The sequence below is a fragment of the Artemia sp. Qi Xiang Cuo genome, chromosome 14, assembly GCF_049724085.1.
Source record: "Artemia sp. Qi Xiang Cuo chromosome 14, ASM4972408v1, whole genome shotgun sequence".
NCBI classification, from domain to species: Eukaryota; Metazoa; Arthropoda; class Branchiopoda; order Anostraca; family Artemiidae; genus Artemia; species Artemia sp. Qi Xiang Cuo.
In genome coordinates, this window is record NC_142807.1 from 68,536,894 (window position 1) to 68,550,267 (window position 13,374).

Below are 13,374 nucleotides of genomic sequence, written 5' to 3' on the forward strand. Positions count from 1 at the left end.
TTGGTGAGAAACTTAAATGTACTTTATTGAAACAGAATATTGTAACTTGCTTCAAATCAATCAGGTCATTGGGTAACTTTCTAAATTCTGGGAAATATAAAACTGGTAGCATTTGGACAAGTGGAGTGTATAGTATTTCTTGCTCGTTCGGCAAATTTTACATCGGTCGAACGCAACAACAATTTGTGGAACGTTTTGTTGAGAACCAAAATACAATAGACAATGCTCTCAAATTTATAAAAGATCCATAAATTTCTGCTTCAGCTTTAGAAGAACATATTTTTTATCATCCCGATCATTTTGTACAGTTCGAGGAAGTAAAGGCCATCCAACGATAAAGGTTTCACACAATAACCTATGGAAGCATTAAAAATCAAAAACATATTTTTGCAGATTTAGCAATTGATAGTATACTGATAATTTAAACATTGATTCTATTTACGATATTATTTTTTTTAAAAATGAGCCTGTATTCAAAAACAAAGTCTTGCGAAATCTCATAGAGAATAAAACAAATGAAAAACCTAAAAGATTGACAGCATTAAATGGTAATCTTAAAATTATTTCGCAACAAAATAATTAAGTCCAGTTTAAATTTTGAATTTAAAATACAGTTACTTTTGTGGTTTCCTAGACGTAGCTGATAATTGTATTTGTGAATATTGATTGTATATAATAGTTAGTCTGTTTTATTTTTATATATATTTATTTATCTTATTTTAGTTCTAGATTTTAGTTGTTGTTTTTTTCTCTCTCGTTTTTTTACGCTGAAGACGCCTTATTTTGTGGGGGCAAAATATTCGTTTAGTTGTTTCTCTTGTTTTCCTTCATACTGGCCATAGACCAGTTTGTTGTTTCCAGATTTATTTCTTTGTTCTGGTTGTCCAGTTCGGCTTAGATCTTTTATCTCTTTGCAAGTTCGTTTACCACTGAAAGGGTTTCTGAAATTGAGCTATAGCTTACCGCTTAACTCTTTTCTACATAGGAAAAAGTTCGTTTTAAATACCTGGTAAATATTGAAAAAACTAAAATTGATCATATTGAAACTTCGATTATAAAAATTGATCGTATTGAACTATTCATATTGATTGGTTAATTGGTTAAAAATATTGCTCAATGGAAAAAAATTGGGAAAAATTATTGAATTTTCTAATTACGCATGTTGAACTTCAATTACGCTATTGAAGTTTTATTACCAGCAGAAACAATTTTTGTATTCCTTTAGTAAGATTTGGATTGTGGCCTGTTCCCTGTCTGAACTCACAAATCTGTGTGTACTTGGATAAAAGAGAATCCTACTCTGTCAAAGAAAAACAGCTACATATAATACAAATAAATGAATGTATTTATATATTGCATCAGATAACATGTAAGAGCTATAAGAAATAGTAAATATGCATAGCCTAGAAAGCCAGTCCCTCCTGTGTTTCAATACATGGGGCTCGGTTTTTGCAGCAATTGGTCTCGGTGTGATAAAACCAGCAGGCTATTTATATTACCTAAATTCTTTGGCCTCAGAAAACACGAAATCTTGCTCGAGAAGTTCCTGCTCTATCAACTTTCTATCTAAGTTTACCTTTTGCATGACAGTATTTCTTTGTGGCGGTGACGCAGCATCCTGGGATGCCACAACCGTGTGTCAGGGGTGCAAAAACAATTAAGTCAAACAGTTTGTGATAACGGACTGTAAGTAAGGAGCGACTCTGATCAATGGTAACCGAAACAAGAAAACAAAGTTTTGGTAACAATAGATGTATACAATGAATTAGCTTTCTATGCTGATTCCAAATATGGGATCATTGAGTTTAGTGTTATTAATCGAAAGCTACGAGCCTGAGAAAATTTTCCTAGTTTTGAAAAAAGGGGAGAAACGCACCCATAAGGGGAGCAGAGCCTATCAGACAACCCAGCGACAGAGGTTTCAAGCTTGTAATTACAAAAACTTGGAATTTTGTATTTTTTTTGTCAGAGCGAAGATCACAGATGCGGGTTTATTTCTTTCTATTTGTTTGTTTCCCCGAGGGATTGTATTGAATCAAAGGTCTTAGAATATCGGGATAGGAGTCATTTGAACGGAAATTAAAACTTCTAGTGCCTTTTTTTAAGTGGCTAAAAAGATTGGAGGGAAACCAGTCCACCCTCCCACGCCCCTTTTTCCTCAATGTCGGCCGATAAAAATTTGTTTTTTTTAGCATAGTTGAAAGGTCTATTAAATATTAAATATTTAGGGATAGGAGCTTTTCGTGGAGAGATAAGTTCCTGGGGAAGAATTTCGGAGGGTAAATTCTACACTGTAGGAATTTCTTACATATGAAGTTCATTCTATTTGTCCTACTTTCTCTTTTTCGACTCAATTTTACATGAGGAGATGTTCCAAGAGAACTGCCTCGAGGATATTTTCTGTAGGATTGAGATTGTCTGGATGATTTTTTGAGGCGGGGGGATTTTCTGCGGGAAAATTTCCATGGAAGATATTTCCAGGGTTCAATTTCGTGCATTCCAAGGACTTTACAACTTGAATATTTATAATCATAATTTTCTTTTAGCGAAATATCAAAATTTTGTGGTAAACTGAAAGAAGGTAATATTTGCGTTTAGGCATATAGGCTACAAGTAGTTCTATGATCCTGCTTGGTTATCATGGGCAGTTTTATATATTTTTTTAATATCCAAGACAGCTTAGTGGATACAGTCACGCCCGTGAACAATTGGGACCGAAGGCGTATCCAAGATTTTTGTGGGGGTGGGACAAAACGTATCAAAAATTTCTTATACGGATTTTTGTTACTTTTTGCAGGTCGGAGATTTTTTTTTTTTTTTTGGGGGGGGGGGAGGTGGGGAGAGTTCAATCTCAACAACCCCCCTCCCCCTCTCATGCAAGGAATTCTCTTGTATAAATAAACAGGGTTTACTAGTTTTTGCGAGACAGATAGTATGAGGGTAAGAGGAAAATAAGGGAAGTTATGAATTAAGTATTTGTGTTAGAGCTGCAAAGGATCTGGATTGACACATATAATCAAAATTTTAAGATAGCCATTTCGTTCGGAATAGTTGAAGAATCCAGTCACTATGCCTCCGAGCAAGTCCCCCCCCCCCCAACAAACTTCTTAGATTCAAGCAAACATGGACACCACTAGGGCAGTGGTGTTGATCCTATGAGACGCGTGTGAAAAGATATACTAGAGTTCATTTTGGATTCAATCTATTGAGCAATTAAATGAAAAAAATAAACAAGTTTTTTCAACTGAAAGTAAGGAGCAACATTAAAACTCAAATTAAAGTTTTTTAGTACTTTTAAAGAAGTTTCTTATTTTTGTAATTAAATGACCCTTTTGTTTCAGGAGTTGTTCTAAAGGAATTGAAACACAATTTAAACTTTACAAAACGTAGATCCGGAATGTCTATTGCTTCTTCTTTCTCTGTTATTTGGGTCTGAAAAGTGTAGTGTCTGAAAAGGGGTGGGGCTAGTGGGCTACCAGAACATATATATGCACATGTATGTTTTTATAAATGTGCGTAGCTGTTTTGGCCCCAGTCGGCTTAGAGTTTTCAGTAGTAGTAGTAGTATTTAATTCAACATAGTCAGTTTTATGCAACTTGAAAATAGGAATAAACGAAAATTTTCGAAAAATAACAAAATTTATAAAATTATAATTTTAAATCTTGCAAATTTGTTTTGAGACTTAATAATACTATTTGTACTTTTGACATAAATATTTAGTAAAAAAAAAGGATAAAGATCCTCCTGAGCCATTGCTGGCGTATAGGGCGTCGAGTCGACGTTTCAGTTGTTGTGTGTCTTTACAGGGACAAGTAGCAAGCCTTTTGCCCAACCTTGCTGCAGTGGGGATCGAACCCTGGTGCTCCGTATTAGCAAGCAGAGCATCATTCACTGTCTTACATCACTCCTTGTCTCACTCACAGCAATTGACTGTCTTACATCACTGATATACAATATTGCAGAAATGGGACTTGGTGAATTGACAATTAAATTAGCAATTACATTTTATAATGGGTACTATTAAGTAAAAACGTGATCCGGAATGATAAGATAAAGGTAGATAAATGTTAAAATGAGTACATTTTAACACCTTTCTTATGATCTCTTTATCTCTTTCCAATGTTCAAGGAGGACCAGATGTGTTATACCTAACGATAATAATCGAGGATCTATGAAGAAATATTTATTATCCCATCATCGTGGAGGATACAGCCCCACTCTAATAGAAAAAAGGTGTCTAGAACAATTCTATGATTCAAATTTTCGTAAAAATTGTAATTCATTTTTGCCAACTTAGAAAGTTGTTGTGCTGGGTGAATGAAAAATATGAATGAATGTTATCGTTTAACAAATTTGAAATTTGTTTTTTGCTGAAATTCGTCAATTTGAAATTCGTTTTTTGCTGACTTGAAAGTTGTTGGGCTGGGTGAATGAAAAATGTGAATGAATGTGCTAGGTGAATGAAAAATGTGAAAAATGGTGAATGTCATCATTCAACAAATTTGAAATTTGTTTTTTGCTGAAATTCGTCAATGTGAAATTCGTCAATTTGAAATTCGTTTTTTGCTGACTTAGAAAGTTGTTGTGCTGGGTGAATGAAAAATGTGAATGAATGTGCTAGGTGAATGAAAAATGTGAAAAATGGTGAATGTCATCATTCAACAAATTTGAAATTGTTTTTTGCTGAAATTAGTCAATGTGAAATTCGTCAATTTGAAATTCGTTTTTTGCTGACTTAGAAAGTTGTTGTGCTAGGTGAATGAAAAATGTGAAAAATGGTGAATGTCATCATTCAACAAATTTGAAATTTTTTTTTTTGCTGAATTTCGTTTTTCGCGTTTTTTCCAAAAAAAACTGAAATTTGTTTTTTGCTGACTTAGAAAGTTGCTGTGCTACATTAATGTAAACTACTTATTATAGGATACAACAGCTGCAGTAAGATGAAGCAAGATGAGCAAAGTGTCTTCATGGTTACGCGGGAGAAGTACCCAAAAAAGCAGAATTGTTTGCACTCGTCATTATTCGCTGATTGCAATAGCTGCAGTGAACATACTAATCAAAATAGAACAGAATTACCTGTGGAAGATGAAATCTGGATAGCATATAGAAAGCAGAAAGCTCTGTGTAATGAAGAGAAAATGCTGAAAGTTAAACAAAAATGTGAAGTAAAGTATACAGTTTTCTCACTGATTATTCAGTGTTATTATCAGTGTATATAGAGTATAGAGCCAAAGTCTAAATGAACTATTGACACGTCATGCAAAAATTGCCAAACAAGGTCCAATACTTGAATTTTCGGGAATTATACATAAAATTTATTCCAGTCATTTTTTTTACCCAAAATTTATTTACGAGGCCCAAAATAGAAGTTTACACCAAAGCTGAAATAAATGTAAAAGTTTTTGTGTTAGAAAAAAAATATCAACGAATAAAGTAATAGCAGCAAGAAATAACTGTACAGGCGCAAATATGATCAATAACGTATGTGAAAAAAGGGGAGACCAAGAAAATTAGTTATAATTATAATTAATGAATAGTTATTTATATGTGGATTTGGAAGCCTGTACTATCTATATTAATCCATTTTGATTAATATAGTGTTGGATGGAACCGCGTTTATATGTCTCTTTTTAAAAAAAAATAGACTTTAGTTCTGGGATGGGAGATTTTACTTCCCTCGGAAGGGGGAGGGATCTTTCAGGAACATGGTGGGTGGAAAATATATTTTCCTTTCATTGGTTTAACCTCGTCAGACGATGCCAAAATGGAGACTCTAATCCTTTGGCGGGTATATTTAAGAGTAGAATCAATAAAAGATAAAGAAAAATTCTAAAACATGGGAAACTAAGTAGTGGTATTTAGCAAATTGCTTTAGAAGAGGAGAAGATGAATTAGAGAAAAAAATGGAATTCTGTCACCGTAAGGCCTGATAGCGTAAAGACAACTGGCCTACTTAACCTACCAAGATAATCCCAAGCTGACATAGGCCTATTTTACGCAGATTGTATCTTCACTTTAAATGGTTGACAGAAATTGGACGGACTGAATTTTGACTTGAATGGTTGAAATGGTTTATATTATGTTCGAAATGCGAAAATCCTACCTGATGTCATGTGTTTGTGTTCTTCCCTGTATTTCAATTTTTTAGATATAAATTTTATTTTAGATGTTAAGGTGGGAACAAAGCTTTAAAATTCACCTTTATATAATTAGGTTTCCAAGAGTTGGCGAACATTGTTTGCAGAAAAATTTAAAAAACAGTCAGAAGCCGCTCAAAAGGACGTTAGTTTTGCTGTGACGTCATTTTCGATGGGTTTCAGGCCTTTAAAAACCCCTGTAAATTTGTTTTCAGAGTAACATTTAACTATTAAAATAAATCTAAATCATAATTACTATTCCTGAATTAGCTACAAATGTTGATTTTTTCTCACTAGACAGTTGTTTTAGAGACTGGTTTTAAACTCTTGTTTAATATGGACTTTTTTACCTTTTGGACCCCATTGAGGGCTTAAAATGGGAATTTCCCCTAGGTGCAATTGTTGAATTATGAAAGAGCATAAAAAGGCATCAAATGAAGTATTCACTTTCATCCTAGCTAAATTATGTTGTCAACTACAAATTAAACCACTTTCATTTGGTCAATCCTATGAAATCTAGGAATGTGGTTCAGTCCCGCTTATAGGAATGTGGTTCAGTCCCGCTTATAGGGCTATAATAAGAGGATGGATGAGATGGCTAGAACACGTTCTATGGATGAAGGATGATAGATTGCCAAAGACTGTTCCTGTCGGCCAACCGTCTAGGACCAAACGAAAAGAGAGTCGTCCCCGAATGGGGTTAGAGAATGTTCTAAGGAAAGATTTAAGGGAAATGGCAAACTTCTCTGGAGGGTTTAAAGAGGGCTTTGAATAGATCGGAATGGAGGAGGAGCGTGCGTAGCTCTGTTGATCTCAGGTGGCTTAGTGCTGCAGTGAGTTGTTATTAGTAGCTGTTGTAGTAGATAGGATGTTTATATGGTCGTTAGAAGTAGTCCCCTTCCCCCTTAAACAATTAACCTGCAATGCAGAATTTTAACCTTTCTCTTTATTTAGGTTTGGACTGTCCAAAACAATAGCTTAAGGTCATTTCAACCATTAAATGATTGGCAAACAGGTATATCTATCCGCATTACGCTTCTTTTGAGATTATGCGACAAAATATTTTTCTTTTTCGGTTTTGGGAATAATCTAACATTATTCCCAATTGACAAACGAGTCGAAAATTCACGAGACAAAATCCAATCCTCACCTCATCCAATTTTATTCTTATTCTTTTTTTGTCATAGACAGAGAGAAACATTAATGCTGCACATGGAGATTTTGTGTATCTAACAAAGTAGGAGATTTTTTTTACAAAAATACTTGTAATTTTTAGATTTAAATGAATTTTAATAAGATTTTTTCTTTTCTTTGAAAAAAGTATGTGTTTTAAAAGTCTAAATCTTTGTGCTTTTTTCCCAATAGCCAAACTGATATTCTTCGTTAAATAGTACAATGTTTTTCGTTGACATTTCATTTGTACAATGTTTTTTTAGATTTCCACAAATTTAGTAAAGTTTATTTTTGAAGATTTATTGAATTTTTTTCATCCTGATCCATTTAATAGGGAGAAAGGGATCAGGTTTACTCTTGGCCCTGCCACTCTAATATTTTTAATTCTTGCTATTTGATTTTTAGTCATGCCAAGTTTCGTCATCCCCGGGGATTGTACGAGCAAATTTTTATTTTTTTATTTATTTTTATTGATTTTTATTTTTTTAGGGTCAAATGTAACATTTTAATATGGACTAAGACACGCGACTATTCGGAAAACTGCATGAGCTATAGATAATATTTGACCAAAATAATAAAAATGGTTTGAAAGGCCTACAGATTATATACATAGGTAGATTAATGATTGTAGGAGTGGCAAAACAGTAATGTAAAGTGAGCAATTATGTTTAGCGTCGATTCGTCAGGAGAGGAGTTTTATCTATTTTGCTATTTATTTATGTATATTATATATTTATTTGCACTATATACATAATCATTATTGATGCATTAATGGTTAATAGACTGAATACAATGACCATAAGCAAAAGAAAAAAAACTAAATAAAATTTCCCATTTTGGTCAGGGAGCTGCATTTGAGAATACATTTGGATGTCAGGGAGCTGCATTTGGAGCTGCGTTCGAGAATACATTTGAGGTTGTAAATAAATGAAAGAGTTACATAAATGGAATAATATTCGATAATACCGGTCAATGACTAATGGATTTACCCTACTATTCTTCCACCAAAGGTTTCAAGTGATTGCGCTAATTTAAAAGAGGCTCAAGAATTGATTTTTTCCTATATTTCAGGATGTGGTTGGCTTATGTACTGCAAATCTTTTAGCAAGCATGTCAACTAAGGACTTTAAAGATTTGTATGGTAAGTGTAGCGCCTAAGCCTTAGATTCTACAATCATCTTGGTTAGTCTCTCCTCTCAGGAGTGTTAATTAAGGAGGGATATTGCCCCCCCCTAGATTTTGACAAATACCTTTTTTAAGGTTGTTTTCATTGAGCAATTTCTTTTTTGGGGGTATTATCATTGAAAAAATTGAAAAGAAGCAATAATGCCCCTCTGAATTTGAAAAAAAACATTCTGCCTCACTTGTACATTTCCATGACTTGACGCTGCTCTGGTCCCTAGCTCAGGGTCTCGGCCAATCCTCTTATTGAAGAATATGTAGTTGTTGATGTCTCTTAAGAACTATCCCTTGCTCTATTTCAATTTATTGCAGGTTAGCTCTCTGTATTTTTCTCTTTTAAAAAGTATTTATATTTTGTTCGGTATAATACTTGTTCAACCAAACAAGTATTATATTTTGTTCGGGGATCATAAAAAACATTGTGTCTCACATTCATCTATTTATGTTGATGATTGATGTAAAAAGTTCTGCTTCATGATTGCACTCTAGATTTGTCTTGCTAAACTGAACTGTCGCCTGAAGGCCCCTTAACTAGTGTCTGTTTAGTGTTCATAATTTGAAGTGGCCAGAAATATACTATCCACGGTGACAGTTGTAAAAGAAAGGGCCGTTAGTACCGGTGGTTGTCAGTAGAATCAGCGGTGACCGTGTTTTAATAATCTTTATTTATTTTTGTCTTGAGAACCTTTGCTAACTGCATTAAATAAAAGAGAATCACACGTTAAAACAATGAACCAGTGTGAAACGTTTATTATTGAAGCTAGTTCATTTTGAGTTGTTTTATTCAAAAAGTAATCGTTGGCGTAACGTGTGTAAGTTTAACAGCTTCAAAAAGATGAAGGCCAAGATAATGATAGTGTGGTATCCTAGATGAAATACCAATTCTTTTAAGCCCTAATTGAATTATATCGATAACCAGTAACTAGGAAGCAATTCTGCTTTCTATTATATTTATATATAATATAATATATATATATATATATATATATATATATATATATATATATATATATATATATATATATATATATATATATATATATATATATATATATATATATATATATATATTATATATATATATATATATAATAATATATATAATAATAATATATTGCGAAAACAGGCTTGCGCCTCTATCTACAAAAATTTAAATAATCAAATGCTTTATTACTATAATGTTTGTCAATTTTGTTCTTAAATGCATTGACTGAATCTGAGTTAACAGTGTCTGATGGTAGTGCATTCCACTCGGAGACAATACGGTTGCTGAATGCCCATCTCCCAACATCTCGTCTGAAACGTTCTTCAGTTAGCTTAAACTCGTGACCTCTCAGGTTATTATTCATGAATGTTATTATCTCTTCTGGAGGGATGTTGTCGTAGTATCTGTTGCATATTTTGTACACTTCAATAAGATCTCCTCTCAAAAATCGGTCTGAGAGGCTTGGGAGCGACATTTTTTTCAAACGGTCTTGGTATGATAAGTCTCTAAGTGATGGAACAAATTTAGTAGCCCTCCTTAGGATTTTTTCTATTGCATTGCTGTCTTTTTGAAAACATGGTCTGGTTGTTGTATGACCGTATTCGATCATTGGTCTCACTAACGATTTGAAGAGTATAGAAAACAGTGTTGAGTCAGTAAGAGAGAAATTTATTCGAATAATTCCCAAGACTTGTAATGACTTAGACATGATTGGCTCGTAGTGCTTGGTGAAAGTCATATCACTGTCTATTGTCACTCCCAGGTCTCGAACTTCTTCTTGTATAGGTATCTGTTGTCCTTCAAAGCAGTAGTGCCGAGAAATGTGTTTTGGGCCTAGCCAAATATGACTACTTTTTTCTGTATTCACTTCCATGCTCCTTTTTTTTATCCATTCTGCTGTTTTGTTTAAGTGTTGATGTAGTATTTCTGTATCTTCAAAGCTTATTATTGCGCAAAAGATTTTTGTGTCATCTACATAAAGCAGTATCTCTGAATCTATGTTATTTGGGAGATCATTTATGTAAATATTGAAAAGTAAAGGCCCCAGAACACTACCTTGAACCACTCCCCTTGTGACTTTTGTCTCATTGCTGCTAAGATATCCCTCCAGTTTCACTCGCTGAGATCTTCCTTTCAGAAAGTTGAGAACCCACTTTAGAATAGCATCGCCAACACCGATAGACTGTAGTTTTCGAAGAAGTTGACTTTGTGAGACTTTATCAAAGGCTTTTCTGAGATCTAAATATAAAATGTCTATCTGCATCCCACTATCCATATATTTTCTCCAGGTGTTTGTAGCGACAAGTAGCTGGCTTTCTGCTGATCTTTTCTTGAGGAATCCAAACTGTGCGAGTGAAATGAGGCTCCTTTCGAGTAGGTACTGTAATATATTATCGTGAAGTAAAGATTCTAGTATTTTGCATGTGATACAGGTTAAACTGATAGGTCTGTAATTACTTGGATCTGATTTGCTTCCTTTTTTGAAGAGGGGTATCACTGTTGCTTACTTCCATGTATCAGGCAGGTTCCCTGTTTGTAGCGACTTGACAAAAATGTAGTGCAATGGCGCTGCAATTTCTTGTGTCAGCTCTTTGAGCACTCTAGGATGTAGGCCATCTGGACCTTCTGATTTGTAAGGGTTTAGATTTTTTAGTTTTTTGTGGACCATTTGTATTGTCAGTTCTATTTCTTCAAATTTGCCTGCGTCTAGTGGCTGACATTCTACTTGACTTTCATCTTTGTCCCTCTCTGTTGTGAAAACAGTGGAAAACTGCTGATTTAGTAGGTTGGCTTTAGCTATTGGGTCACTGATTGTTAAATTTGATGCTGAGTTTCTAAGATCGGGAATAACCGGCTGTTCTTTTCTTTTTGAGTTCACGAAGTTCCAAAACGCCTTGGGGTTGATCTTTGAGTTTTCGGCTACTTTCTTCTCCTTTTCACTTGATTCTTGTCTAGTGGCTTTCCTCAATTTGTTGGCGATTCTGCGATAATTTCTACAATAACTTTCGGTGTCGGTCTGCTTGAGTGTCTCCCAGGCTTGCCGCTTGGTTTTTATTAGGTCAAGGATGTTTCGTTTTAGAGGCAGTCGTTTAAATATTTTTACTATTTGTACATACTTCTTTTTGAGGTCTATTATTAAGGATACAAACTTTCTGTACATGCCATCTACTAGATATGTGTTATTTAGTATTTCAGTCCAGTTGAAAACTTCTAGCTCCGTTCGCATGGTATTGTAATCACCTTTTGAATACATCCACCTCTCTTTTTTTCTCATAGTTTTGCGACTTATAATCACCTCTAAGTCAATTGTATCCTGGTCCGATTTTCCAACGGGAGGACCTATAGTAAGTTCTTTTATTAGTTCCGTATTACTGCATAGGACTAGGTCCAGTAGCGTTGGCTTGTCGCTTCCTCGGATTCTTGTTGGTTTTTTAATAAGCTGTTCTAGGTAATTATCGTTCACTGTCTTCAGAAATTCGCTCTGTGAGGGTGACCCGCTATGCTCTAGGACGTGTGGCAGGTCCCAATCTATTTTAGGGTAATTGAAATCTCCAATTATGAGAGTTGGTTCTGTTAATCTTTGACATATAACGTGAATATCTTTAAAGAGTACTTTGTCATTCACGGCTGTGCTGTTTGGACTTCTATATATTAAAACCAAATTTAGAGGTACGTTGGTTGTTTTTGATATCTGAAGCAAAATGATTTACTGTCCATTTGTTTTTGATGACACTTTCTGTATTGATGAATTGTATAAGACGTAGCAAATAATTCCCCGACCTTCTTCTTGATCTATGTTCAAGGTGTAGCTTTTGTAGCCATTGATGGCCAACTCTGGTACAGTTGGGAGATATCGACAGTGTTTAGGCTTAGCTTCGACCACTGCTACTATGTCTGGGTTCTTTGCTGCCATTTCTACTTTTAATTCTGATAATTTGTTTGGTAGTGAATCAGCATTTAAATATAATTTCTTTAGTGTTTTTACTTTAGTAGCTTTTTTGTTAAGCTTGAAGGATGGTGGCATTTGTTTGGCTTTGGTTATTCTACTTCATATTTGTCGTTGTTCTTCGTTGGAGTCTTTACCTCGCTTCCAATGGCTCTGCATCTCCATTTGACGATTGCACTTGTTGCGGGTATTCCTCTTCTGTTGTCTCTTCATGGCGAGCATTTGTCTCTGCATGGGCATGAGATCTGGGTTTATATATACCTTGGTACGAGTTTCTTCATTTGATGATTTTCTTAAGATTTGGAGCTGTCCTCAGGATTGGTTGCCTTTTCATCTCAAGCTCTTGTGATTTTTTTAGCTTAACTAACAAAGTGCGTGGACTACCATCTTCTTTTCGTCTTCCAATCCGGGCAGTTTCTAGTATCTCCCCTTCAGTGATATTTGCCCCGAGCTCGTTTTCTTGAGTCGTTTTATATATAATAATAATATATATAATATTCCGTAAAAATGTTGGGTGTATGTCTGGGATGTTGTTTCAGATGGTACCAAATGTTAACGTTATGATGTGGATGTTTGTTCAAATGACCGCCTAAGTAAGACTGGGGTATAGAAACAGAAGAATAGTAGTAGTAGTATTACTTTTTAAAGGTAAGGGAACAGGTTAGGTAAGACTGGTGGAAGGAGACTGATACTAATTGCCTTGAAGCTAAGGGAGAGACTAATTAGAGCTGGTGTTAGAAAAAAGGAGAATTGTAGTTGTGGTAGTTTTTGTTGAAGGTAAGGGGGGAAAATTTTTATTCAAGTTAAGGGTAAGGCTGATGTAAGGAATAGAGATGATTGTAGTGATGATAGTCTATTGAAAATATGGGGACAGACTACGGATGACTGGGGTAAGGACACATAGTTTTTATTGTAGGTAAGAGACTAGGTCAAGAAGACATAACAGTTG

At 34.6% G+C, this 13,374-nt stretch overlaps 1 protein-coding gene across 7 annotated transcripts in view; it reads left to right on the plus strand.

The window, feature by feature from the left end:
- LOC148944794 (uncharacterized) overlaps nt 1-13,374 on the plus strand; it is a 77,076-nt gene that overhangs the window by 38,599 nt on the left and 25,103 nt on the right. For all 7 annotated transcript variants that reach the window (XR_016142810.1, XM_089099748.1, XM_089099750.1 and 4 more), the window contains 2 exons: nt 4,922-5,166; nt 8,383-8,452. Coding sequence is in view for 6 of the 7 variants with exons in the window: in XM_089099748.1 (XP_088955874.1) it covers nt 4,922-5,166; nt 8,383-8,452 (315 nt within the window). In the remaining variant the exon portion in view is untranslated. The remainder of the gene's footprint in view (nt 1-4,921; nt 5,167-8,382; nt 8,453-13,374) is intronic.